The following is a 27,601-nucleotide window of genomic DNA, read 5'->3' on the forward strand; positions in this document are numbered from 1 at the left end:
CTTTTTTTGCTTGAGGAAGATTAGCCCTGAGCTAACATCTGTGCCAGTCTTCCTCTATTTTATGTGTGGGATGACACCACAGCATGGCTGACAAGTAGTGTAGGTCTGCTCCTAGGATCCAAACCCCCGAACCTTGGCCACCAAAGCAGAGTGTGCCAAACTTAACCACCATGACTAGGCTGGCCCCCAAACATTAATTTTTTGAAGTAGAAAATTCTAGATTTTTTTTTTAAAGATTTTATTTTTTCCTTTTTCTCCCCAAAGCCCCCCAGTACATAGTTGCATATTCTTCGTTGTGGGTCCTTCTAGTTGTAGCATGTGGGACACTGCCTCAGCGTGGTCTGATGAGCAGTGCCATGTCCGTGCCCAGGATTCGAACCAACGAAACACTGGGCCGCCTGCAGCGGAGCGCACAGACTTAACCACTCAGCCACGGGGCCAGCCCCAGAAAATTCTAGATATTTTTTAAAAGAAAAGAACAGTTGCACTACTTAAATTGGAATCTGAATTAATATATTTCCTAAAGCAGTTAATCTAGAAACAAAGCAGAACATCAAATTCTTTTCCCAGGTGTATCAGTATTTCATCATTTAGTTTCAAGTTCCTTATGTTTCTGCATCTCCAGTTGCAGCTTTTTCATTTTTAAACAGGATAAGTAATCTTTAGTTGTGACCTGTTTAATGATATAGTCACAAAATCTTTCTACCTTGATATTATTCTCGTTGTATATTTCACTGATTAAATCTTAAATCAAATTCATTTGTTACCTAGCATTTAGTTAAACTCAGAGCTCATGTTTTGATTTCTTTCCAGTGAATTTTAAGTAAAACTTCTCACTACCATTTGTCTTTGGGCAATTTACCCTCCCTGTTAATGAACTCTGGAGAGAAATCTTCCTCTGAAAGGGTACTATATCTTTGTTTCCTTTTTGCATTATCTGGTATGTCTCTTCCCTATTTAATACTTCTCCTGCAGTTGAAGGTGTTAGATCTTTCATTAAACTCATTCAGTTTTTCAGTAATCTTTACTGCTAGCTAATTCAATCTAGTGTTTCCAAGCACTTCTTGAAATGCTTTTGAATTTTTTTTTTAATAGTAAAAAAGCCAGATTGTGTGGTTGAAATTAGTTTGCTTTAGTTTCACTAGGGGAAATGTTTAAAAATTGACTTTTTAAAAAATCATTCCAGGTTTTTTGTTTTAAACAATGAAGCTGGGCTATTGGAGTACTTTGTGAACGAACAGTCTAGAAATCAAAAGCCCAGAGGTACTTTGCAGCTTGCTGGAGCTGTAATATCACCCAGTGACGAGGACTCGCACACCTTCACTGTCAATGCTGCTAGCGGGGAGCAGTATAAACTCAGAGGTATGACTGATAATGGGAGTTAGTAGTGTGATTGTTTTCTTCTTGTGAGAAGTTGATGTACTTCCCTGTTTTCGTTTGGGTTTTCGAAATAGAAACTACTGTCATTGATGATGTAGACCCAATATTCTAAACCTGGGATTTACTTTAAGAATTTATGAAATCTGTTTTCATAAATAACTTTTTTCAAGTGGCACAATGAACAAATCTGTTTAAGATTGACCCCTCTGAAAAATTTGTGTAGATGAAACCCTGATTAGTGAGAAATCTAAAAACATAAACTTCTTTAAATGATATTTTTTATGTCTGCTATGGATTTGTATTTTACCCCTTTTCTTGGTTCGGTTTGCATGCACTCTTTGCGGTTTTCAGTGACTAATGTACATCCTTGGGATTTATTAAAATATTCATATTCATTCAAATAAAGTGTAACTTCTGTTATTATAAATTTAACTTGTATAGAAGTTTATGTTTTTTGTTTAATTAATGGCCATCCTAATTGAGCATGCTGCTAGACATCTGAAAGTATCAAGTACATATCAGTGCTTAATAAAAGTCATTTCTTTAAAAAAGAGCATATTTTTACAAGAAACTTAAGACATGTCAAGGGTCATATACCGACCCAGCTGCATGTAATCAATCCTCGTTATGAAATATCCATATCCAGCTACTGTGTTGCCTCACAAAGTTGATGCTTTGGCCTCCTTCCTGCCCGCCTCCAGTCAGAGACCTTTGCCCCAGGGAGATCAGGACCAATCCCTGGTTTTCAATTATCTGTTCTTCATGTTATAGACAATTAATTGTATTCCAAAAATAAGGATAAGGGTGAATAACTTTTTGATACTTTTTATCAGCTACAGATGCTAAAGAGCGACAACATTGGGTTAGCAGACTTCAGATATGTACACAACATCACACTGAAGCTATCGGCAAGGTATGTGGATCCGTATCTGATATTAATGCACAAAAATGGGGAAGAATGTTTTTTAATTTTTTTTTTACATTTTTAAATTGATATACTATTCACATACCATAAAATTTTCCCTCTTAAAGTATACAGTTCTCTGGTTTTTAGTATATTCTCAAGATTGTGCAACCATTGGAACTATCTAATTCCAGAACATTTTCATCACCCCCCAAAAACACCCATATCCGTTAGCAGACGTTCCCTATTCTCCCCTTTCCCAGCCCCTGTCTAATACTGCTCTACTTTCTCTTTCTATGGGTCTGTCTCTTCTGGGCATTTCGTATAAATAGAATCATACAACATATGTTTTTTGTGTTTGGCTGCTTACACTTAGCAAAATGTTTTCACAATTCATCCATGTCATTGCATGTATCATACTTTATTTCTTTTTATGGTTGAATAATATTCCATTGTATGGATATGCCACATTTTGTTTATCCATTCATCACTTGATGGCCATTTGGGTTGTTTCCATTTTATGGCTATTATGAATAATATTGCTGTGAACATTTGTATTCAGGTTTTTTTGTGTGAACACATGATTTCACTTCGCCAGGTTATACCTGGGAGTGGAATTACTGGGTCATATGGTAGTTATCTGTTTAGCTTTTTGAGGAACTGCCAAGCTGTTTTTCAAAGTGGCCAAACCATTTCACATTCCCTCCAGTAATAATTGAGGGTTCCAATTTCTCCACATCCTTGATAATACTTGTTATTGTCCTTTTATTATTATTATTATTATAGCCGTCCTAGTAGGTGTGAAGTGGAATCTCATTGTGGTTTTGATTTCATTTCTCTAATAGAGACTAATAATGTTGAGCATCTTTTCATATGCTATGAGTCCTTTGTATATCTCCTCTGGAGTAGTTTTTATTTTTTAAAGTGAAAAGGAGGGTCTCAGGACTTGAAAACTGAGGTTAGAGATGTCTAAAAACTAATGTATAGGCAGTATAGTTAAAGGATTCCTATACCTAGGTAATACCTTGACTTTTTTTTTTAATTCTTTCTAGTGTTTTTCCCCGTAAGTAGATTTTAAAAAGTTCTTTGTGATTTAGGCCTGTAGCTTAGTCTTCAGGAAATCTGACATAGAGACTTTATTCATACTGCAAGATTCTAATCATTGGCAGTGATCAGAAAGTGCTAGTTTGTTCCAAAGATACTTTCATGTTACATTAGAAAATTGATTATATTGAATACTTCTGATTACATTTTGTTTTGCTTCAATCATATTTAAAAATCTGAAATTAGGAATTTCTTGTTTTTCTAATATATGTCTAATGTGAAAAAAATTTCTTGACAGCACAAACCTGGAATTAATTTTCTAAATAAATTACCAGTTTACTATGGGATGTGTGAAAGACTTAAACTTTGAGTGTCTTAAATTTTGTCTCTTTAGAAATGTTCTTATAGTCAATTCTGAGGTTAATTTTATTTCTAAAACTGTTTGTGTGTAAGCCTCCAGTGTAAGATAGGATGAAGGTTAGCCTACATTTTTTAAAACAGGAATGATTTTCTTTGTTTGTTTAATAGAATAATCCTCCTCTGAAATCACGGAGCTTCTCACTGGCATCTAGTGGCAATTCTCCTATATCCCAGAGGAGACCAAGTCAAAATGCCATTTCCTTCTTTAGTGTTGGACATTCCAAACTACAATCAGTGAGCAAAAGAGCTCCCTTACCTCCAGACCATCTTGTGGAAGTCAGAGAAGTAAGTATGAATTGAAGTCAAGTTAAAATGCATAAAATAATCTTACCTACTTGGTTTTGTCACAAACAACCTTTAAGTCCTGTTTGTGTCTTCTGGGGCCCTCAGTGTTTAAGTCATAAATATTCCCTAATTATATATGACATCTTAAGTTTCCTCAAGTTTGTCAGCTAGCTTCTGGGTACACTGTCATTTTTCAAAAGTCTCTATCTTTGATTTCTCAAGTAAAAGTACAGACTCCTTTGAGGTAAAATTTATGATCAAGAGGGTTATTAAGCCTAGTGGGAAGACTATATGGCCAAACAAGTGACAATTTTTTTAAAAAACTGATATATAGAGAAAATTTCAAACATACACGGAAATAGAATAATCACTTAGGTTGCCTTATCTCTCCATTTCCCTCGTTCTCTTTCAAACTGAGTACCAAATAATTCTAGTTAATAAAGGATGCAGTTGTTAGGTTCTAAGTGTTCCAGGTATTGTTTGCTGAGTTAAATTTGGTAGAGCTTATAGATAGCTATGCAGTGGATTGTGAAAATAATATCAAATCACACCCAAATCATTCAAGGTAGGAGGCTGGGGAGAATGAGCCCTCTCTCAAGTTATTTGGGGTTGTATTTATAGGTGAAGAAATTGAGATTTAGAAAGATGAAGTAACATGCTTGAGATAGACAGTAGCTTTTGATTCAATTTCTAGTCCTGTTACATAAACAAGTGATCATCACAAAGACCGTTTTTCATAAAACAGTGCATTTTTAGTATTCAGGATGATGGTATTCAATCTGTAGGTAAATATCTGTGTTTGTGTTTTAAGGAAATCAAGGTATTTCTATATTCATCTAGAGTGAAGGAAAAGGAAACATTGAAAGTGGTTAAGATGCAAGGCATAGAATAAAAAATAAGGTCTAGGGACAGACGTGTCATAGTGTGTTCCTTAACCCTTAAGAATTTTTGGAACTCTCCAACCCTGCCTAGTGATGGGAGTTCAAGGGAGGGCTTCTGAGATGCTGGTGATGTTCTGTTTCCTGATCTGGGTGTTGGTTACATGGGTGTGTTTGGTTTATGAAAATTCATTAAGCCTATACACTTGTGATATGTGTACTTTTCTATCTGTGCTGTATGTTGTTATACATCAGTAAAAAGTTAAAAACAAAAAGCATATAGTTGAAGTTGTCATGGATTATGTGCACATTTTCAGGGAAAAGGAACCTTTTCGTATTTGAAATTTTAGCCTCAGTAGAGGGCTCTGCTGGGCTGTGCTCGGGTCGTTGAGACTGTTATCGTATCTCTTTTAGCTTCCCTTCTACTGTGAAGACTTTTATCACCTACTCTTCTCTTTCCTGCTCTCTTGCTACTTTTGTTATTCTCATTGGCCCAGAAGTAATTTCTCACCGTACCCGCGCTACAGTTTTGTGTCTTTAAATGTACTTCTTATATCATTGTGATAGCGTGTTAATATTTAACACATAACTCTGGTACTTGTGTGTAGAGAGTGTGTGTCCCCAAAGTTTCACAACGACGTCTTTGGGAAGGACAGGTGTTTACTCACAGAACTGCCTAATTTAATGGCAGGCTCCTTGAATTATAGCTCCAGTAATTATTCTAGGGTTTGAGTGGTGTTTGGCAATCTCTGTGCCAGTGCCGCCGCCGTCCCTACCCCACCCATGCAAAAAAAAGTTTTAGCTAAGTGTCTGGTTCTTCACTGAGTTGATGTTTTTGCTTTTAAGAGTACAACAAGTCAAACTATAAAATTGTGACTCTAGGGCCGGCCTGGTGGCACAGCGGTTAATTGCACACGTTCTACTCCGGTGGCCTGCAGTTCACCGGGTGGGATCCCAGGTGTGGATATGGCACCGCTTGGCAAGCCATGCTGTGGTAGGCGTCCCACATATAAAGTAGAGGAAGATGGGCATGGATGTTAGCTCAGCGACAGTCTTCCTCAGCAAAAAGAGGAGGACTGGCAGCAGATGTTAACTCAGGGCTAATCTTTCTCAAAAAAACACAAAATGTTGTGACTCTATTAGGAACATTTCTGTATTCTAATAGAATAATTCTATTTGTGAAAAAATAGTCCATTGGGAGGGTATATACCATCTTTTGTCCTCCAGACAAATATTAAATACCTCCAGAACTGCTTTTTCCTTTAAAAGTTAGCTTATTGCTGATTATTTAAAATTATCATAATCTAGTCTCTAGAGGCATATTGTTTCCTAGTCTTGCTTAGGATGCCATGCATTTAAGAATCTCGTTTCAATTTTGTGGCCTGGATGGATTTCATTGTAGGAGTATAAATGCTTTATGAAAGAAGGGCCCTTGGAAAGTTTCTGAGCCTTTCTCCAAAGCATTTTTATCCAATACAGTGACTGAAAAGTTTTGTGTTAAGCTAAAACCAAAGCTAACAGTTTCACAAGTTGAGAATTTTTAAATCTTTGAACTAACTTTAAATTTACCGAAAAGTTACAAAAATAGTACAGGATTTCTGTATATCCCTCACCCAACTTTCCTTATGCTACTATCTTTCGTAATCATGTTATAATTATCAAGCCCAGGAAATTATATTGCTATATTGATACAGTACTGTTAACCACAGTCCTTATTCAAATCTTGGCAGTTTTTCCACTAGTGTGCTTTTTCTTTTTTAGGATGCTATCCAGGATCCCACGTTGCATTTACTTATTACTACGTAGTCTCCTCCAGTCTGTAATTGTTCCTCAGTCTTTTCTTGTTTTTCATGGCCATGACACCTGTGAAGATTATTACTCATTTATTTTTGTTTAATGTTCCTGAATTTGGATTGGTCTGATGTTTTCTTATTATTTGAATAGGATTATACATTTTTGGAAAGAATACCCCAAAAAGATGTATCTGTAGTACCTCATATCAAGGAGTTCATATGTCAGTATATCTTATTACTGGTGATGTTGGTCTTGATCACCTGGTTAAGGTAGTTTCTACTGGATTTCCCCACTCTAAAGTTGCTATCTTTCCCTTTATAGTTAATAAATATCTTGGGGAGATACTTTGAGACTATGCAAATCCTTTTTGTCTTCAAAGAAATTGAGAGAACTTTTGATACCAAGCTGACCTGTGGTTCTAGGTAGGAGTTCTCAAGTTTTTTCATCTTGAGATTCCTTTTGTTTTTAAAAATTATTGAAGACTTCAAAGATTTTTGTTTTATATGGGTTAAATTTACCAGTATTTACCTTATTAGAAATTAAAACTGAGATTTTAAAAAATATTTATTAATTTAAAATAAAAATAAACCCATTACATGTTAACATATTTTTATGTCGGACAACTCTTTTTCTAAAACACACACAATAGTTGAAAAGAGTGGATTATTGTTTTTTGCAGTCTCTTTAATATCTGGCTTAGTAGAACACAGCAAGAGTCTCATATATGTCTCTGCACTCAATCTATTGCAATATGTTGTTTCCATTGAAATACATGAAAAAAAATATGATCTCACACAGATATGTGGTTGGAAAAAAGAGAATATTTTAATAGCCTTTTAGATAATTGTGGCTATTCTTCTTTGATACTGCGCCGAATCTTGACAGTGGTAATGTCTTAAATGTTAGATGCAGTGTGGAATCTAATGTATCTCAGTGAACTTTTTATATTCTGTTACAGAAAAGTCCATTGGTCTGTTTTGCACTTTGAGTGGATCTTTAACCTACGTATGATTTTGTAACAGCATACATTAGTCATTTGGAAAATAGCAGTTCACAGAGTTATGCAGGTCTTGCAAATGTTGATCCGTTTTATCATTATACAATATCAAAAATTCACGTTCATTAACATCCCCACCAGTCTCATCAGAAAAAGGCTTTCAGTATTAGGAGCTGTCAAGCTTATGATGACAGGTATAGGTTTTCCAAAATTCTAAGTTCATTTTAAAGCTCAAATTTTATAGTTGGCAACAAATACTGTCAGTTTTTCTTTAACAAGCTGATTCTGTTTAATTTTGAGAAAATGTTTACCACATGCCCCAAGCCTGAAGAGTCATAGTTTCTAACAGTCGTTCTGTCAAAGAAGAACACTCCTGTGTTTCTCCTCACTCTACTGCAACACTCTGTACTTCTGTACTCTGGACATCAAATGTGTGGGGTTCTCCCCCATACCAAGCAGTTCTCTAATTCGCTGTGGACACCAACTGGGTGTCCTACAATTTCATTCAATTCTGACGCTATTTGCCTGAGATAATGTCAGATCACACAGGACTGCACCCACGTCAGATGCCAATCGCAAGTCCAGGTGATCACCTGTGCTTCTGACCAACCAGCTATAAATCAGAGGTTTCCATTGTTCCTTCCTCGGGTTCAGTCATTTGCTAGAACAGCTCACAGAACTCAGGAAAACAGTTTATTATTATCAGTGTATTATAAAAGAATATAACTCTGCAACAGCCAGATAGAGGAGATGCATAGCAACAAGATATGGGGGAAGGGGTGCAGAGCTTCCATGCCCTCTCTGGTTGCACCACCCTCCCAATACCTCCACATGTTCACCCACTGGAAGCTCTCTGAACCTCCTCCTTTGGGATTTTTATGGAGGCTTCATTACGTAAGCATGATTTACTAAATCATTGGCTGTTGGCGATTAATTCAACCTCCAACTCCTCTTTAGAGGTTAGCGGGTAGGGCTGGAAGTCCTTATTTTTTTTTTTAAGATTTTATTTTTCCCTTTTCTCCCCAAAGCTCCCCAGTACATGGTTGTATATTTTTAGTTGTGAGTCCTTCCAGTTGTGGCATGTGGGACGCTGCCTCAGTATGGCTTGATGAGTGGTGCCATGTCTGCGCCGAGGATCCGAACTGGCGAAACCCTGGGCTGGCGAAACCCTGGGCCACCGAAGCAGAGTGCGCGAACTTAACTACTGGGCCACAGAGACGACCCCAAGTTCTAACTTTCTAATCACAGGGTTGGGTCTCCCTGGCAACCAGCCCCTATCTAGGGACTCTGCAAAAATCACCTTATTAACAGTAACTCGAGTGTGGTTGAAAGGGGTTTGCTATGAATAACAAAAGATGCATTTCACCTTTATGCTCTGAAGCTATTTTAGAAACAAAACCAAATATTATAACAGAAGATGCCTCTCTGCTGATTAGTCACTTAGGAATTTACAAAGGTTTTAGGAGCTGTGTGCCAGGAAGGGGTGAGGGCCAGAAACCGAATGTATATACAGTAATCTGGTTTTCTAACAAACTAGATGCCACTTAAGTGATGTACTATCACCATAGTTGCCGGATCTCGCTACTGGTTTTACAATGTTAGGAACAATCACAGGTCAATTTTCTGTTTCATTGTAAATAGATGATCAACTCATTTGTTTGCTTTGGAGAGAGCCATAACCAAATTTTAATATTTGTGCCATAATTATATTTTAAAGTTTATTTTTTCTAGCCAAGAATATAACTTTTTAGGCCTCTTCTAACATCAGCACTAGCAGGTAGCTTTTTGGGCCATTTGCACAAAGAAACACATTTTTTTTCCTTAAATGTTATATTGTGGTAGCTGATTGTGTTGTGAATATCTTGCTTACAATTTTTTTCCTTTATTAAACTTTTTTTGGCTTATAATATAGAAAAGCACACAAATTATAAGTGTACATCTTTTTTCTTTGTGCTCTGTTAATAAAACAGGTGTTTTTAAATTAATGAACAGGTGTTTTTAATCTAAATGTAGTCCAGTTTTTTAACTGTTTTTCTTATGGTGAGAATAAAAAGTTGTGTTTCCCAAGTTCAAGAAAGAATGCAGAAAGCACACTCTCGTTTGACACTAGATTAAAGTCCCAAGCAAGTAAACACAGAGTGGGTTTAACCAGCTCAAACTGGTCACTGACACCGCTTCCATATGCTTACGTCTGAACATTAGGCCAGCCCTCCAGGCCGCGCTTCTTCTGCTCTGTCAGCTTTGTTTGTAAGTCAGCTTGTCCTCCAACGTTGTACTTTCCCAAGAGGTCTGCATAAGATTAGCTCTTTGATTTGTTCTGTGAGGACGGCTCTCCCTCGCCTGGAAAGTAATAAATTCAGCCTGGTTTCAGATATACTTGAGGAGTAATCTTTTCCCTCAGCAATACTAGCACTTAATTGTGACTTGCTTAAGAAATCTGACAAGTATAAAAGTTAGTGTTCACTAACAACATTCCTAGATGCAGAGGGGAAGAGCAGTTATATTTAGGACCCCTAGACCAGAGAGGGATACCAGAGGCATGAGTTAAGCTTCCCGTTTCTGATTACGTACCAAGAAGTTCTTGTAAAATAAAGAGGTAGCGTAAGTATATAGTTTGTTTTTCAAACGAACACGTTTAGACAGAAAGGAGACCCTATCCATAGTTGCGGCAGGACCATCAGCATAAACTGGGCCTGGCTCTAGAAGTCTGGGGCTTATGCCCCAACTAATTTGTGGAATTTTGTCTATAATTTCTTATCCGGTTTTCTGCTCTACTCAATTAATGATGGAGGTTCTTTTCATTAGACCAGTGGTAAACCTAAGGGATCTATGTGGCCCGTTCCCTTGGCCTCCATCTCAGTTCTTAATTAACCTTCTAAGCATGTGTCCATGTTAAAAGAACCTGACCACGAAAGTGCACATCTTGATATAATTTCTGTGTAACCGCCTCCTGGATCAAGAAATTAAGTATTACTAGCATCCCAGAAGACCTTCATTACCCCGTCACTACATCCTTCCTCGCTATCCTGACTTCTCTAACACCGTGGATTTATTTTGGCTATTCTTGAAATTGCTAAAACTGGGCTCAAATAGTATGTACTCCTTTGAGTATGGCTTCTTTTCAGTCAACATTATATGTTTGAGATTTACTTATGATGTTGAGTGTAGCAGTTTCCTTCTTTTCATTGCTGCACAGTATTTATTGTATAAATACCTTAATTTTTTATTTGTTCTAGTGGTGAGAGACATTTGAGTTGATGAACATATATACGCATGTATCCATTGATTACATGCCTACAAGTGTATAATTGTTGGATCATGATTTATTTAGCTCTGTATATTTAATTCCAGTAGCTATTGCCAAACTGTTTTCCAAAGTGGTTGTACTTATTCATAATTTTGGATTATTTGGAGTTAGTCCTGAAATTTATATACAAAAACATTTACACACATACAAAGCACACATATGTATCCATGTATAAGTATGTATATATAGATACCTTCGTACCCACACTTTTTAAAAACCTTTTTTTCTGGTAAGGGTGAATGTTTGGTCTATTACTATGACACATGTTTTCAGGAGCTATTACACGTATGACACACGTGATTTGCTTAGTAGGATCATTTTGCATCTCTCTTTCACTAATCCTCTGATGATCTATATTAAAAATCATCAGGAACAGAGCTTCTGAAAGCTAAGAGAATCTCTCCACTGTGAAGTTTCTATGTGAATTAAAATAATATCCAGGGGCTGGCCCAGTTGCGCAGCAGTTGGGTTCGCACATTTTGCTTCGGCGGCCTGGGATTTGCCAGTTCAGATCCCGGGTGCGGACATGGCACTGCTTGGCACGCCATGCTGTGGTAGGCGTCCTACATATAAAGTAGAGGAAGATGGCCATGGATATTAGCTTAGGGCCAGTCTTCCTCAGCAAAAAGAGGAGGATTGGCAGCAGATGTTAGCTTAGGGCTAATCCTCCTCCTCAAAAAAAAAAAAATAGCATCCAAAGGATGGGCAATCTGAAAACTTTCTGCTCACAATTGAAAGTAATTTAGCATAATAAATTCAGTTTTCATTTTAAAACATTGGGTTGCTCGTCCATCATTGTTATTGCATTGGCTCTGTTAGGAAAAGTGGACAAGGTTCCTAATCAAAGCAGAATGTATTAAATTCTTTTAACCTGAAAAGCTTATTATATCCCGTATTTGCTCCAAAATCAGCCTAATGGGACCAGAAAGTTAGATAGGAAAAAGGAAGCAGGTAAACCATTGTGTTCTCAATGTAGGTTCAGGTTGAGCCAGACCAGAGCTGCTGTGAAGCAAGCGGTTGAGAGGCCAGACTGGCAATTAATTTTACTTTGGAATGAAATATTTAATGCTGCTATTAAGCATGATCTGGAATGTTCTTTCTGATGACTTGTATAAATTTATACTATTAATAAAAGGTGGCAAGTCTTTTTTTTTTTTTTTGAGGAAGTTTAACCCTGAGCTAACTGCTACCAATCCTCTTCTTTTTGCTGAGGAAGACTGGCCCTGAGCTAACATCTGTGCCCATCTTCCTCTACTTATATGTAGGACGCCCACCACAGCATGGCTTGATAAGCAGTGCCATGTCTGCACCCGGGATCCGAACTGGCGAACCCTGGGCCGCCGAAGCGGAACGTGTGCACTTAACCAGTGCTCCACTGGGCGGCCCCCACAAGTCTTTTAAGCTTTGTTGCTTCCAAAGAAAAAGTACAGCTGCCAAAGATTACCATCTTTTACTCAATTGATAAGCACTATTAAGTGCTTACTAATTGAAAATAGCCAAACAAACTCAAAAAAGATTTCTAAGCCTAAAATGTCCTAAAAATGGCTCTCAAGCTGAATATCGTAATTAAACTAGCAACTGTAGGTCTGTATGTATATGTGTTATACAGAAATCATGAGCAGGACACACAGATCTGTCGTTTTCTTTAGATGATGTCTCATGCTGAAGGACAACAAAGAGACTTAGTTAGACGGATTGAATGCCTTCCTGCTTCTGGCCATCTCAGTTCCTTGGACCAGGATCTCTTAATGCTCAAAGCTACTTCCATGGCAACTATGAACTGCTTAAATGACTGCTTTCATATTCTCCAGTTGCAGCACGCATCACATCAGAAGGGTTCATTGCCTTCAGGTGAGTTATTGATTAAAGGTAGGACTCAGACATTAAGGGCCAAAACATGGAAAGAACTGCATTCCTTGTAATTCTGTTCCAGAAAAGTCTTAATTAAAAAAAAAAAAAGAAAACCAGCAAGCCTTTTGGTTTTTAAGTATCACAGTAATGTTATACAAAGTCTTTTTTTATTGTTTCCTTTTTTGAATTTAAAACAATTTTCTGTCTGACATCATTGAATATGCTTTTAGAGACCTCAAACTCAACATGTCAAAAACTGAACTCAAAACCCACATCTCCTATATTTCTGTTAAAATTGGTGGCATCACTGTCTATCCAGTTGACCAAAGTAGAAATGTTGGGATCATTTCTTGAGTTTTGGTTTACTCTACTATTCGTTATTTCCATATTGAGATATATATGTTAATCTCGTCAGTCACTTTTCAGTTTGAAAAATAAAGTGTACATCTACTATTTGAGAGCAGCTGTTTGTTGAAGTTAATTTACTGGGGAAAAGAATGTTATTGCATGGGAGAACAAAAAATGAGTTTCTCTATTAAATGAGTTGAATAAACATCACATTGGGTTTTTTTAAATTGAGATATAATCGACATGTTGTGTAAGTTTAAGGTATATAATACATTGATTTGATACATTTATATATTGCGATATGATAACCACTGAAGTGTTAGCTAACACCTCAGTCACATCACGTAATGATCATTTCTTTTTTGTAACGAGAACATTTAGGATCTAGTCTGTTAGCAACTTTGAAGTAGGTAATACAGTGTTGACTGTATTCACTGTGCTGTCCATTAGATCTCCAGAACTTAGTCCTCTTCTTGTTGCAAGTTTGTGCTCTTCAACATCTCCCCAATTCCTCCACCCTCATCACATTGTATTAGAAGCAGTAACTTAGTATTTCATAACACTCATTGTTCTCTTATCCAACTAACTCCCCTTGTGAAAGAAAGATATTTTAGAAAGATATTCGGTCTCTGCTCAAGAAAAAGTTTACTTTAGGGACCGCTCCATGGCCGAGTGGTTAAGTTTGCGCTCTCTGCTTCGGTAGCCCAGGGTTTCACTGGTTTGGATCCTGGGTGCGGACCTAGCACCGCTCAGCAGGCCATGCAGAGGCAGCATCCCACATAGCAGAACTAAAAGGACCTACAACTAGAATGTACAACAATGTACTGGTGGGAAAAGGTCTGGGAAAGGCACAGAAAGCTATGAAAACCAGTTAGGTAGGGGAGCAGGCATTCCAGATAGATAGAAGAGCCTGAATTGTGAGTCGTGAACATGGACTGGTGCCTTGGAGGAATTCTAAGTAATCCAGTATAAATGTTCTCCTATTATAAAACAACACACACTCATGAAGAATTTAGCAACTACCATACAACTGAAAGAAGAAACAAAAATCATGTACTGACCTACCAGCCAGAAATTGCCACTGTTTTTTCTTTTTTTCTTCTTAGTTTTGCTTTTCCTCATGGTTATTAGAAAATATATGTTTGTATTTTACATTTTTCACTTAATATCAAGAATATTTTCCAACTTATGATATGCTTTTGGTCAACATAATTGTTGTTGCCTGCCTTATATTCCTTTGAGGGGACAGATGTACTTTGGTTTTTGGTTTACTTAACTATTCCCTCTGTTGAACATTGGATAAGTTACACTGAGCTTTGAAATTTGGGTTAGTTCTAGTGTTGGTAATAATTGTTTTGTCAGAAAAATGAAACAGTTTGTTTCTGGTTTGTGCTACTTAATTTTTAAAAAGTCTATCAAGTGGCACAGTGCTAGTTACTAGATGTTCAATAAATACTTGATTAATTAAATACTGTATAATTTTTTAAATTCTTAGAAATTTCCTTTGTGTAGTTTAAATTAATACATAACCTTTTAAATGACTGCTTCATGATTAATGAAGCATGCACAATATAAATTTGCATTTTTTAATTAGAAAAATGAAGCACATTGTAAACTTTACAGAAGTGCTTAAAGTAAAAGTTGTTCTCCTGTATCACTATTTTTTGGAGCAAAGTTTTGTAGGCATTTGTGGGAATTAATGAACTAGTATTGATATTTCTCACCATTAAGAGCCACGTTTTCCAAATTAGTTCTGTAGAAATTTAATCTTAAGTCACTTGAGAATGAAAATGTAACTGTGGAAAGAAATTCTGAACTACCTTCCCGCTCGAATTTTGAGATGACACGAGAAATGAAATCCAAATTCAGATTAGTGTTTAGTCCCATGAAGCCTTAATGTATGTTCTCCAAAGGCTCGGTAGTGATCATTGATTTAGAGGGATCCTGAGACCAAATGATTAGTTTGATAAAGAGTTTGGTTAAGGTTTCCAATCAGTTAAGGGATCTCTTAAAGCACATCTTTTAAATTTAGTATTTGTGTGCATTTTATTTGTGGAAATAAATCTAGATATTGATAATAAAAATAAACATTTAGAGGCCAGCCCCATGGCCTAGTGGTTAAGTTCGGTGCACTCTGCTTTGGCAGTCCGGGTTCTGTTCCTGGGTACAGACCTGCGTCACTCATCGGCAGCCATGCTGTGGCAGCTCACATACAAAATAGAGGAAGACTGGCACAGATGTTAGCTCAGGGTGAATCTTCCTCAGCAAAAAGAAGTAAACATTTAAAAGGTAGGAACAAAGTGCTTTCATTTCTTTGGAATTTTGAAACAGGCCCCATGAACTAATCCAGGGCGTTCCCCCAATCGTGAATTCCCCTAGTGCAGGGTGAGACTGAACTGAATGGCAAGGCAAGATGCTCTGCTAGCCTGGTAGGTACTTTGTAATTTGTGTCACTGCTGAAGGCTGGGGTTTTGTTATAGAATGAGTAGAGTCTGTACTCATTTTAGTTTCTGCTGTAGTATTCTGAGCATCCCTTATTGTAACACTCTATAACCAAGCTTCTGTGAACCTAGATCAGCCTCTGAAATCAAATGGAACATTTTCCATTATTGATTAGGCATAGAATCCGCTTTGTAAACTAGTTGAGAGTAATAAGAGACATTTGAGTCATTAACTGAGAAGATGACAGGTCTCTGTGACCACTGTCTTTCACTAGGTCAACTGTTATTTATTCAGTAGAAGAGCCTCTCAGTTTAAAAGTATATGGAGCTTTTTTATATGATTGCAAAAAAGAAGAATGGACATGTATTTGCAATTCTTAAGTCAGATCAAGGGGTTATCTTGATTGGTTAGAAAACTGCTACTCGAGAATAAGGTTCAATCACAAATTGAAGCAAATTTTACTGTTTCACAGTCCCGAGGCTCCTCCTGTAACTGTGACTCCTTCAAGCCTAACGGCATACTCTTTGATCACTAGAGGGACAGGGTTCCTACAGAAAGGACAGCAAATCAACAGTTAGGGTGGGAATACGCTTTATAATTCACGGATTTGCCCAAGAAGTGAGTTCAGTCCTGTTCAGGGTTGATTTGTTTAAATGGTATCTGATTTCAAGTTGCAGGTTGCTCTGTTGTAAAATACCCAATCATGGTGCTCATGCTAATGATATACAGGTGGCTGTCTTGCAGAGTCTCTTAACAGGTCGAATTGCTTTTGGTCTTATAGACGCAAAATAAAATTGTTTAATAAAATCACATCTGCTGAACTTTCCAGATTATGAGCAAGTTTCAGCGAAAGTTTTCTCTTACTTCATCAGGAACGACAATCGAGTGGTTGGAACCAAAGATACCTTTATCAAATCACTATAAAAATGGAGCTGACCAGCCCTTTGCAACCGAGCAGAGTAAGCCAGTGGCAGTCGCAGAAGAACAATGTGTTGCAGAATCTGGACTATTAGCAAGGGTAAGGTAATGCAAAAATATGGTTTGGGTGAAAAAATTAGGAATCACTGAAAAAGATCAATTCTCTTTTCACTGTCAGGGCATGCAAGTCAACCTAACGCCAGAGCAATAGTCTTGCAGACTCTAGACATTATTGTTCTACTTTAAACTGCCTTGGCCTTGGAAGAGGTTTTATTGTTTAAAACTTGTACATGTAGTATTTTCCAGGTTAAATTATGTGCCCTTTTTAGTATTGGTTTGTTTTTGCTTGATAAAAATGTATTTAATTTATCTAATATAACATTATTTGTACCGTATTTATCTGTTGCATTCCTTACCCCGTTATCTTAATTGAACATTATTTACTAGATGTTTACTATTAAGTTTACAAGTTTACTCTTAAGTCTTTCTGATAGTGAGCACTTTACCAAACCAATTTTTTAAAGTGTTATTCTACTTAAAATAGCACACAGTTTTAGAGTTTAATATTTTTATAAAGTATTATTCATTCCATATTTTTCAGAAGCTAAAGAATGTTTTATTCTATTCATAGTTTTACCACTGTAACAAATCATACTGGTTTTTTGCCTTTTGTGTTCACATCTGTTATTTTTATGGCCATGATAATTACATAGATGGTTTCATTTTAAGTGCTTTTTACATGATACTTCTCATAAGCATTTTTCTATGTTATTTTGGCCTATATAATTAAAATTTTAAAGGTTAAAGTAGACTATTGGATATCCATATTGTTATTTTTTGTTATTATAAATAGCACTGTATCATCTTGTCTACCGTTTTTTCCCCCTTTATTTGCATAATTTCTTTAGGTTATATTCCCAAGTAGAATTAACTGAGTCAAGAATAAGGCAGAGTTTATGGTTATTTATATATTAGCAAATTACTTCTTAAAAGAAATATGCGACAAAGGGACTTCCAAAACTGGCAAAGTCCTTGGCTTAATGAGGCAGGCAATGGTGGCAGAGCAGGCAGGGGAGAAGGAAAAAAGTATGAAGCACCTTTTTTTCTATAACTTTTTGACTAGCTCATTTGTGGAGTCAAGCCATTAGTAATTATATATCAAGCTGTCTAGGATATGACAAGTCGAGTGTTAGGAATTAGAAGAGACCAAAAAACGAGGACATAATTCTTTTACTGAAGAGACTTATAATCCACTTGGAGTCACAACACACATCCACTGAGGAATGGGATGATAATATGAAGCAGTAGTATTTTTTTTCCATCTTACTTGAAATGGTTTAGGCTGTTGAGATATGGGCATTCAGAGAAAGAAGAAAGATGTATTGAGTAGAGTGGAAAGGAAATACTTTGGAAAGAAGGTGGAAGTGGAATTGGGCTTTGAAAAGAGACAGGATTGGAGGAGGAGTAATAAGGGAATCTCAAGCTGGAGGAGTACCACGAGCAGGGACACTGAGCCATGTATGCTTACTGTGGAGGCTTGCCTGATAATGTTGAACCCAGATTCCATCATTTACTAACATTTGGGCCAATTCATTAATCACTCTTAGCCTCAATTTCCTTATCTGTAAAGTAAGGATAGTAATACCTTATAAGATTGTTATGAAGATAAAATTAATTTAGCAAAGCACCTTGTTTATGGAAAATGATCACAGGGTTGTTGGATTTTACAAATCCCGATGACCATTCATGTTGCATTCTACGGGAAGTGATAATCCCTAGAGCCCTACTCCATAGAATGCAGTGTAAACTGTGCCCCCAGGGAACATAAAAATCATGCAGAAGAATTCAGTCCTAAAGTGATAGACACTAGGGTCACGAGCATGGGGGGGATGTGATATGTTTAGGAAGATTGGTATATAATGTGACCTGTAATTAAAGTGTAGATAGAAGGCTATGGAAGTAGATATGAAGACAAATGAATAGGTATGGGATTTCAAATGAAAAATCAGTTGGACTTGTGATTGACTGGGAATAGGGTTGGATCAAAGATGACTCCAAGTTTTTGAGCCTAAATCACTAGATACAATTGTGGTGCCATTCACAAAGCTAGGAAAATTGGGAAGAATGAGCCTTTTGAGAGAAAAGATTTAGTATGGCTTATGAGCATGTTGAATTTTATGTGAGAAGAGGATATATGATTGTAAATGTATATAAAAAGCAATTGGATTGCTGTATTTCCAAATCTTTTGAAACAGTGAATAGACTAAGTACATCACTGAGTGTAAGTAGAAAAAAATAATCACATAGATTTTTTTTTAATTACAAAAGGCATTAGACTCTACTTAACCTACCAGAATAGACCTGTATTTTCCAAAAATTTCAATACACCTTCTTTGAAATATGAGTGTTAAGGCAAGCTAGAGACATATAGTAGTGGAGGTTTTGCTGTCAGGTGATGAAGTAAACCCGAGGGAGGCTGGAACGAAGCCCTCAGTTCCTTTGTGCCCAAGTCAGAAATCAGAAGGACAGAAATGGGGTTAGTATGAGTTTTGTGGAATATTAGGGTTTCTTTTTGCCATGCAGTATCCAGATAGTACGAATTCCTAGAAACTCACCTTGCCACTGTATTTGCTAACCATTCTGGGATTGTAGGGATTTTATGCATTTGAGCGAGTTTATTCGAATTTTGGTAATGCTTTTACCTTAAGCTTTTCTTTAAGAAAGGCATGATGGCCTCTGAGAAGAGGCATTTCAAGAGGAGAGAAGAGCTTTCAAAGTCTTCCGTTCACACCAAGACTTAGAACCAATGTTAATTGTTAATAGAATTCTTCTTTTTTCCTATTCTAGTAAGTGATTTGAACGTAAAGTTTTTCTAAAAACAGCAAAAACTGTACTCTCTTAAATAGTTTTCTACCAGATTATGTTTTATTTCTTTAATATTATTTTCATTAGAGGACGTTGCAACCCGCAAAGTAAACTTTGTATTGTATAGTAAGGTTAAGGCTATATTTGCATTGTTAATCTGTGTCCCAGGGTCTGACCTCAAATGTAATGGTACCTTTTCAGAGGGTTGGAGAACATTATCTAATCAAGACCTGTTAGGTTTTTTCCTCAACATTTCTCAAATGAATAATTATTATATTTGTTATCCATGTGTAGAGAGGAGGATGATCAACTTTTCTCCATGTTTATGATGAGTAAACGTTGGCAAATATACTAAACTATATTGTGCAACTGATTTAGAGTTGATAACAGGAGATGCTTCCTGACAGTCCTACTACCCATTGAAAAGGGGAGTTGAGAAAGCCTCTCCTCAAGGTTGTAAAAACAAGTAATTCTGATTTACACAAACAGTAGTTGTCTGTGTGATCTTAACATATATAAAAAAGAAAATACAGGAGTATTTCTTGCACAGAGAGACAGTGACAGAAAAGAGACTTTTATTCTCAATAGAAATTAGTAAACATTTATAACACTAGACTTTTGCTTTGTTTTGCATTAAGGAACCCGAAGAAATAAATGCAGATGATGAGGTGGAGGATACATGTGACAACAAGGAGGATGACCTGGGAGCAGTGGAAGAGCAGCGCAGTGTCATCCTCCATCTCTTGTCACAGCTTAAGCTGGGCATGGATTTAACAAGAGTGAGTAATGGGTTAAACTGGCTGTGGAGATCGTTGGGGCAGGACTATACCTGTAATTGTTAATGTTGTCAGGGCTTTTTGTTCTTTTACGTTGTTGTTATTTTGTGTGTGTGTGAGGAAGATCGGCCTTGAGCTAACATCTGTTGACAATCTTCCTCTTTTTCTTGAAGAAGATTGTCACTGAACTAACATCTGTAGCCTTGCTTACTTTAAAAATGTTATCTGGGGGCTGGCCCGGTGGCACAGTAGTTAAATTCACACGTTCTGCTTTGGTGGCCCCGGGTTTGCTGGTTCAGATCCCAGGTGTGGACCTACACACCACTTGTCAAGCCACGCTGTGGTAAGCGTCCCACTTATAAAGTAAAGGAAAATGGGCACGGATGTTAGCTCAGGGCCAGTCTTCCTCAGCAAAAAGAGGAGGATTAGCAGCAGATGTTAGCTCGGGGCCAATCATCTTCTTCTTCTTCAAAAAAGGGTGATCTGAATTAACTAGGTGGTAGGAATCCTTTCACAATGTATATGTATATCAAATCACCACAACATACACTTTAAATATCTTGCAGTTTTATTTGTCAGTTATACCTCAGTAAAACTGGAAAAAAAAAAGTGTGGTCTGAAGACCAGTAGCGTCATCATCACCTATGAACATGTTAGAAATTCAGAATCTCAGCCCTCTATTTCAAACTTAGAAGACCAGAACCTGCATTTTGATAAGATCCCCATGCAGTTCATATGTACATTAAAGTTTGAGAAGCACTCGTTTATTGTTTTTAATTTTAGGCCAGTTTTCTCCATTCCCGGTTTATTTAATTTCTGTGCCTTAATTTGTTTTAACAGTTAATCCATGACATTAATTTAAAAAGCAAATCAGATTTAAAACCTATATATGTCAAATGTTACCACTGTGGGATTATGTACTTTGAGTTACTGTTGACACTACTGTGCATTGGTATAGGATTGCAAAATTGACTTTAGGAGAATTGTTTCAAATTGAGGGTTTTGATGCCATTGAAGGTGATGAAAGTGTAGATTAAAGGTGGTTTGATTCCAGTGAATTGTTCACTTGAAAACATAACTTAAACAGAAAGCATTTTGCCTTTAGAATTTACTTTGAAGCATTTCAAAATCAAAAACACCTTTCTTTACTCAAACTTATGATGATTATAGGCGGGTTTAGAAGTAAATAGACTAAATTAAAAGCCTACTAAAGAAGCAGACATTTTAGGAATTAATAAAGAAATCCATTAACCTTTCCTCTTTCATCTAACCTTAGTATTTCAACTGGGTATCATGTCTATTCTAGAAATCTTCATATTAGTGGTGCAGAAAAGACTATTAGTTATAAAATCAGTTAAAATGAATAATGATATGAGGGGTTTGTTGGTTATTATGGTGTTTGCTTTTCCTTAGTAGATTTAGCTTTATAAGGCATAAGAGCAGTGTTGGAGTTTATGAGGCATAGGAACATTTGAAAAGAATGTGCTTTGATAGTAATCCAGATAGCAAAGCTCTCTCTTGGCATGAATAACTATATATGAAAAACTTTCCCCACATTTGTTCTTTGTTAATTAAAAAGATATGTGTATATATATGTTTTTTATATTTATATATAAAATCATTAACATTGGGGCTGGCCCCGTGTCCCAGTGGTTAAGTGCACGTGGTCCGCTGCAGCGGCTCAGGGTTTCGCTGCTTCGGATCCTGGCCATTGACATGGCACTGCTCATCAGGCCTCGCTGAGGCGGCGTCCCACATGCCACAACTAGAAGGACCCACAACTAAAATATACAACAATGTACTGGGGGGATTTGGGGAGAAAAAGCAGAAAGGAAAAAAATTTTTTTTTTAATTATAAACATCAACCAACCACAAATTATAAACATTCACATAACATTGAAAAGAGTGCTGCTTTTTGAACAACATTAAAGAACCTGGTGACTAAACTGCAGTCACATCTACCTCCTATCCATCAAGAACACTGATACAACACGTATTTATTGAGCCCCCCCTTATATTCCAGACACTGTGCTGAGTGCAGGAACTATAACAACTAGAAGGTAACCATGGTCCTAGCCTGTGTGTTGTAAATAAGTAATATATGTGTTCCCCACTGTTCATTTTGCTCCTTTTTAAATAATAGTATGAATTTAGTATAATTAAACACCTCACGGAAAGTTTTGGAAAACAGAAGGAAAAAATCTCCTATAATTTCACCACTCTAACAACACAACTCTCACTTTTGAGAATCCCTTCCAGTCTTTCTTCAGATAACCATAGTTTATATCCAATTTTGTTGTATTTCCTTTTCTCAGTTAATATCTTTGTGAAATGTATTATGCATGCAGAAGACTGAATAGAATGCATATAAACAGATGGAAGAACACTGGTAAAACACATACCTGTGTACCTACCTCTCAGATTAACTTATAGAACATTGCCAGAACTTGGAAGCTCTGTGAGTGCCCCTCCTGGTTGTAGTCCCCTACTGTTTCCTAGATGTACCCACTTACTTGACTTTTGTGTTAATCATCCCCCTACTTTTCTTCATAATTTTACCACCTGTATATGTACCCCATAAGAATGTGTTATTTGGTTTAGAAAAAGTGATAGCCAGCACACGTTTAGCTGTATGAGGAAGGGGCTATAATGCCTTTCAGAGAAGGCTCCCAGGGGAAGATAAACTAAACAGTCTCTGGCTTCAGCTTCTTATAAATTACTGAGAAAGTTTAAAAGAACCATTTCTGAGGAAATCAGAAGGCAAAATTGTGAGTGAGTCCTGTGAAATATACAGCTCACAGTTAAAGCATTTGGTGTGAGCTGGATGCTGGACATCCAGGAGGAACGTGGGCAGGGGGAGTGAGCTGCTCAGTGTTCTCTGCTGCTGAGCGAACTGTGACCTAGCCCCAACTCTCAGGAGTAGATTGAAGCCAGAACGCATCTGTGGGTGAAACAGTCTGTGGGTGAAATGAGTGTCTTCGGCCAATCCAGACAGCAGAGCGTGGAGAGGAGAATAGGCACCTTATCAGCAGAGGGTCAACACAAGCCAAATACAGATACAGTTGAAACCAGTTTCACTAGGGCATTCTAGCCTCAGGTTTAAAAAGATGATCTCAATGGCAGCATGAAGCACGTAGATGATAGTCTTCCACCTGTCTGGGTCTTGAATCACGTCATTCTAATCTGGGTCATTTCCCTGTGTCTGCTGTACAACTTTCTTCCTGGGATGGCCTTTCATTGTCCTCCTGGCGTTTCCTTTACCTTTCTCCTGTGCTGAATCTGTTTCCTGATTCCTCGCTTCTTTTTTGTTGCCTCTCATTTTGATGGAGCACATTCTCCTTTCCCTTCTGAGAAAGATCTGTCGGAGGCAAAATGCGAAAATGTATGTCAGAAATGTCTTTATTTTGCTCTCATATTTGATTACTGGTTTGGATAGAATTTCTAACTTATAGTTAATTTTCCTTTAGAACATTGCCTCCTTGCTGTAGGGTTTTAGTGAAAAGACTGATGTCATTCTAATTCCTCATCTTCTGTTTGTGACCTGTTTTGCTTGTTTTTGGAGTCTTTTCTTTGTCCCCAGAAGTCTGAAATTTCACAGTGACGTATCTTGGATAGGATTCTTTTTTCTTTTCTTTTTCCTTTTTCTCCCCAAAGTCCCCTGGTACATAGTTGTGTATTTTTAGTTGTGGGTCCTTCTAGTTGTGGCATGTGGGACGCTGCCTTAGCATGGCCTGATGAGCGGTGCCTTGTCTGCACCCAGGATCTGAACCAGTGAAACCCTGGGCCACCCAAGCGGAGCGCACAAACTTAACCACTCTGCCACGGGGCCGGCCCTGAGGATTCTTTTTATCCGTTGTCTCTGGGCACTTGGTGGGCCTTTTCAGTAAGACAACACATACTTTTCAGTTCTCTGAATGTTTCTTGAATTTTTTCATTGACAATTTTCTATTTTTTCCTGTTCTCTCTGAAATCCTTATTACATAGACATTGAACTTCCTTGTCTGGTCCTCTATTTTTCTCTTCTGTCTCTCTCCTATGTTGTAGGAGATTTCCTCACCTTTATTTTCTAACCTTTCTCTTGATTTTTAGTTTTTGCTGTCATATTTTAAAATTTTCTTTTTCAAAAAGCATCCTTGTTTCATGTATGTAATATGTTCTCAATTCTCTGAAGATATTAATTATTATTTTTAAGTTTTTTCCCCTCCCTCCAGTGAGGTTTCTGTTTCCTCCAACTCTGTTTCTTTGTTTTGGTCTTTAAATTCCTAATTAGAGGTTTTCTCAGAGATCAGGTATTTCTTGGATTTCTGTGCATGAGTAAGTGTAGGGGAACTAAAAACCTGATTTTAAGTTTTGAACATATGGGTGGGGCCTATGCTTTTCAGTGTTGAGTAATCTAGATTTGTTGGGGAACCTGGTGTCAGTATCATTAGATTTTTCCTCTAATGGGTTAGTCAAATTCCGCGAAAGGAATTCTTCTAATCTCCTGCTTGGTGAGTAAGCAACTAGGAGTTGTGGAGGAGAGGGCTGTGTGCAAGAGGATCTCAGCATCTAACATTTAATTCACATGGGGTGACTTCGTCCCCCTGTTATCAGTATGGTATCTACTCTCTTGGGAGTCCTTGACGTTCCCCAGACTAGAGAATAAGCCGCCTTAGTTCACTCTCCAGAGACTAAACTTCTTGATTTTGGCTGCGGTGCAAGAGGGACAGTTACCACAGTGCGGAGTTGGGGAGGGGGGTTATGGATCTAATTGCTTTGCACACAGATTTCACTCCGTTGTCTTTATTTTAGCGTTTCTCTAAACCCTCAGATCCAAAGGTACCTGGTACTGTCAGTTCCTGAGTCCTCTCAGGAATCTGTAAACCACTGCTTAAGAGTCATCTTTCTAGTTAACAACTCCCAAAATGTTACTGCTTTTTGTTAGCTTTCCTGATACCTCTAGGTTTGCCCTTATATGACATTTATTTATATAATTTTAATGGGATTTCAGTAGAAAGTGAAATTAAGATGTGTGTGTTCAATCCATCCTGAAATGAACCTGAAACATCAGTATCTTTTGTATCACTTATATCATCTTCATAACCATCTTTTTAAATGACTGTAATAGTCCATTAAATTAAAGTCCTGTATTTAAGTTAGCTAGAACTGTAGTTAAAAACATAGTTTGTTCATGGATGGACCTTGAGGGTATTATGTTAAACTAAATAAGCCGGATAGAGAAAGACAAACTCTGTATGATTCCACTCACATGTGGAAGATAAACAAACACATGGACACAGAGAACAGATTAGTGGTTACCAGGGGAAAGGGGAGTGGCGGGTGGGCACAAAGGGTGAAGTGGTGCATCTATAATATGACTGACAAAAAATAATGTACAACTGAAATCTCACAAGGTTGTAAACTATCATAACCTCGCTAAAAAAAAATTTTTTTAAAATAGGTTGTTTTAATTTTATTTTCACATTCTTTTTTTTTCATTCATATTATTTCCTAAGACTAGCTTCCTGGTAGAGTATTCACAAGGCTAAATGGATCTGAACATCTTCAGGCTCTTGAAAAATATTGCCAGATTGTTTTCTCAAAGAGTTGAACCAGTTTGCAGTGCCTCTCCAATTCTGCTTTAAATAAAACAGTCAGTCTTCCTTACCTTACCTGGCTTTACGTGGCAAAAGTTCTCTTCTTGGAAATAGTTCTCTTGTGCTTAAAATTAAATGTAGGTTAGAAATTTTGCTTTGGTTAGTGATCCTCTTTATTCTCAGGGAATGGCATTTATTTCCTCTTCTCATACCTCGTATCATGATCAATTTATTTTTAAAGTAGGAGAAGAAGAAAAGCATGGGTAGCATTTACTTTGAGTTTTACCACCATTTCCCTCATAACACTTTTATTCATTCCAAGGAGTTTGGGGATTTAAAAAAAATTTCTTGGGGCCGGCCTGGTGGCATAGCAGTTAGGTGTGCATGTTCTGCTTCTCAGCGGCTTGGGGTTTGCCAGTTCGGATCCCGGGTGCAGACATGGCACCGCTTGGCAAAAGCCATGCTGTGGTAGGCGTCCCACATATAACGTAGAGGAAGATGAGCATGGATGTTAGCTCAGGGCCAGTCTTCCTCAGCAAAAAGAGGAGGATTGACAGTAATTAGCTCAGAGCTAATCTTCCTCAAAAAAAAAAAAAAATTTCTTTTACCTGACCCTCTTGAAGGCCTGAATTGGTATTTAATTTTAACCACCTGGCTGTCATTTCCTTTCAAGCATGCTTATTTTTTAATGAGACCATACTTTTCTTCTGTGACTTTGTTTTTACTATCCATCTAGAATGAAATGTGTTCAGAGAGATAAGAATAGTTATCTACTGATATATACATGGATTAAAGTTTTCCTCTTTGGTTAATTTTGTCGTTGTTGTTGTTTTAGGTGGTGCTTCCTACGTTTATCCTAGAGAAGCGTTCCTTGCTGGAAATGTATGCAGACTTTATGTCTCATCCAGACCTATTTATAGCCATCACTAATGGAGCCACAGCTGAGGACAGAATGATTCGTTTTGTTGAGTACTACCTTACCTCATTTCATGAAGGCCGTAAGGGAGCCATTGCTAAGAAACCGTACAATCCTATCATTGGTGAAACATTTCACTGTTCCTGGAGGATGCCAAAAAGCGAGATAGCATCCAGTGTTATTAGCAGCTCTTCCACCCAGGCAATCACAAATCACGCTCCTGTGTCAGAGGAGGCTTTGAGCCAGGTGGGATCAGACTGTTATACAGTCAGATTCGTCGCTGAGCAGGTTTCCCATCATCCTCCAGTCTCAGGATTTTATGCAGAATGTGCAGAGAGGAAGATGTGTGTAAATGCCCATGTCTGGACTAAGAGCAAATTCTTAGGCATGTCGATAGGCGTGACAATGGTTGGAGAAGGTAAGTAGAAAAATTGTTCTCCAATTTTTAATATCAAACTACAGTCTTAAATTTTGGGAAGCTAGATAAATATTACGTATAAATTTGAAATGTTATGTGTACTACTTTTTTGTTCCAATTCCTAGTGTGTCCCAGAAGGCTGGGGGTGGTGGGAGCATACCTATGAACAAATATAAATTCTCTTTTTAAATGATTTTTTTCTGATTTTAAATATAAAATGTTTTTATTGTAGAAAATTTAGAAAACTTAGAGAAATATCAAGGAGAAAATAAAGCATCTCTAATCCCCCTGTCCAGAGATGGATAAATTTAGCTAGAATTTAGTATTTTTTCTGTGTGTGCATGTTCAGACTTTTCTTTTTGTTTTCTCAAATTAGGATTAATTCCCTCTCTATAATTTGTGTCCTGCTTTTTTGCGCTAAATATTCATTTTCTCATGTCATTGATAATACTTGAAAACATGTTTTAATGACTGCATAATAT

General features: G+C 37.2%; 1 protein-coding gene across 3 annotated transcripts in view; it reads left to right on the forward strand.

Annotated features, from left to right (window-relative positions):
* OSBPL11 (oxysterol binding protein like 11) overlaps positions 1-27,601 on the forward strand; it is an 82,231-nt gene that overhangs the window by 26,699 nt on the left and 27,931 nt on the right. For all 3 annotated transcript variants that reach the window (XM_008518377.2, XM_070583635.1, XM_008518380.2), the window contains 7 exons: positions 1,187-1,362; positions 2,214-2,293; positions 3,857-4,033; positions 12,659-12,860; positions 16,523-16,668; positions 20,072-20,212; positions 26,621-27,119. In XM_008518377.2, coding sequence (XP_008516599.2) covers positions 1,187-1,362; positions 2,214-2,293; positions 3,857-4,033; positions 12,659-12,860; positions 16,523-16,668; positions 20,072-20,212; positions 26,621-27,119 — 1,421 coding nt within the window. The remainder of the gene's footprint in view (positions 1-1,186; positions 1,363-2,213; positions 2,294-3,856; positions 4,034-12,658; positions 12,861-16,522; positions 16,669-20,071; positions 20,213-26,620; positions 27,120-27,601) is intronic.

This window comes from Equus przewalskii, chromosome 18 (assembly GCF_037783145.1).
Source record: "Equus przewalskii isolate Varuska chromosome 18, EquPr2, whole genome shotgun sequence".
NCBI classification, from domain to species: domain Eukaryota; kingdom Metazoa; phylum Chordata; class Mammalia; order Perissodactyla; family Equidae; genus Equus; species Equus przewalskii.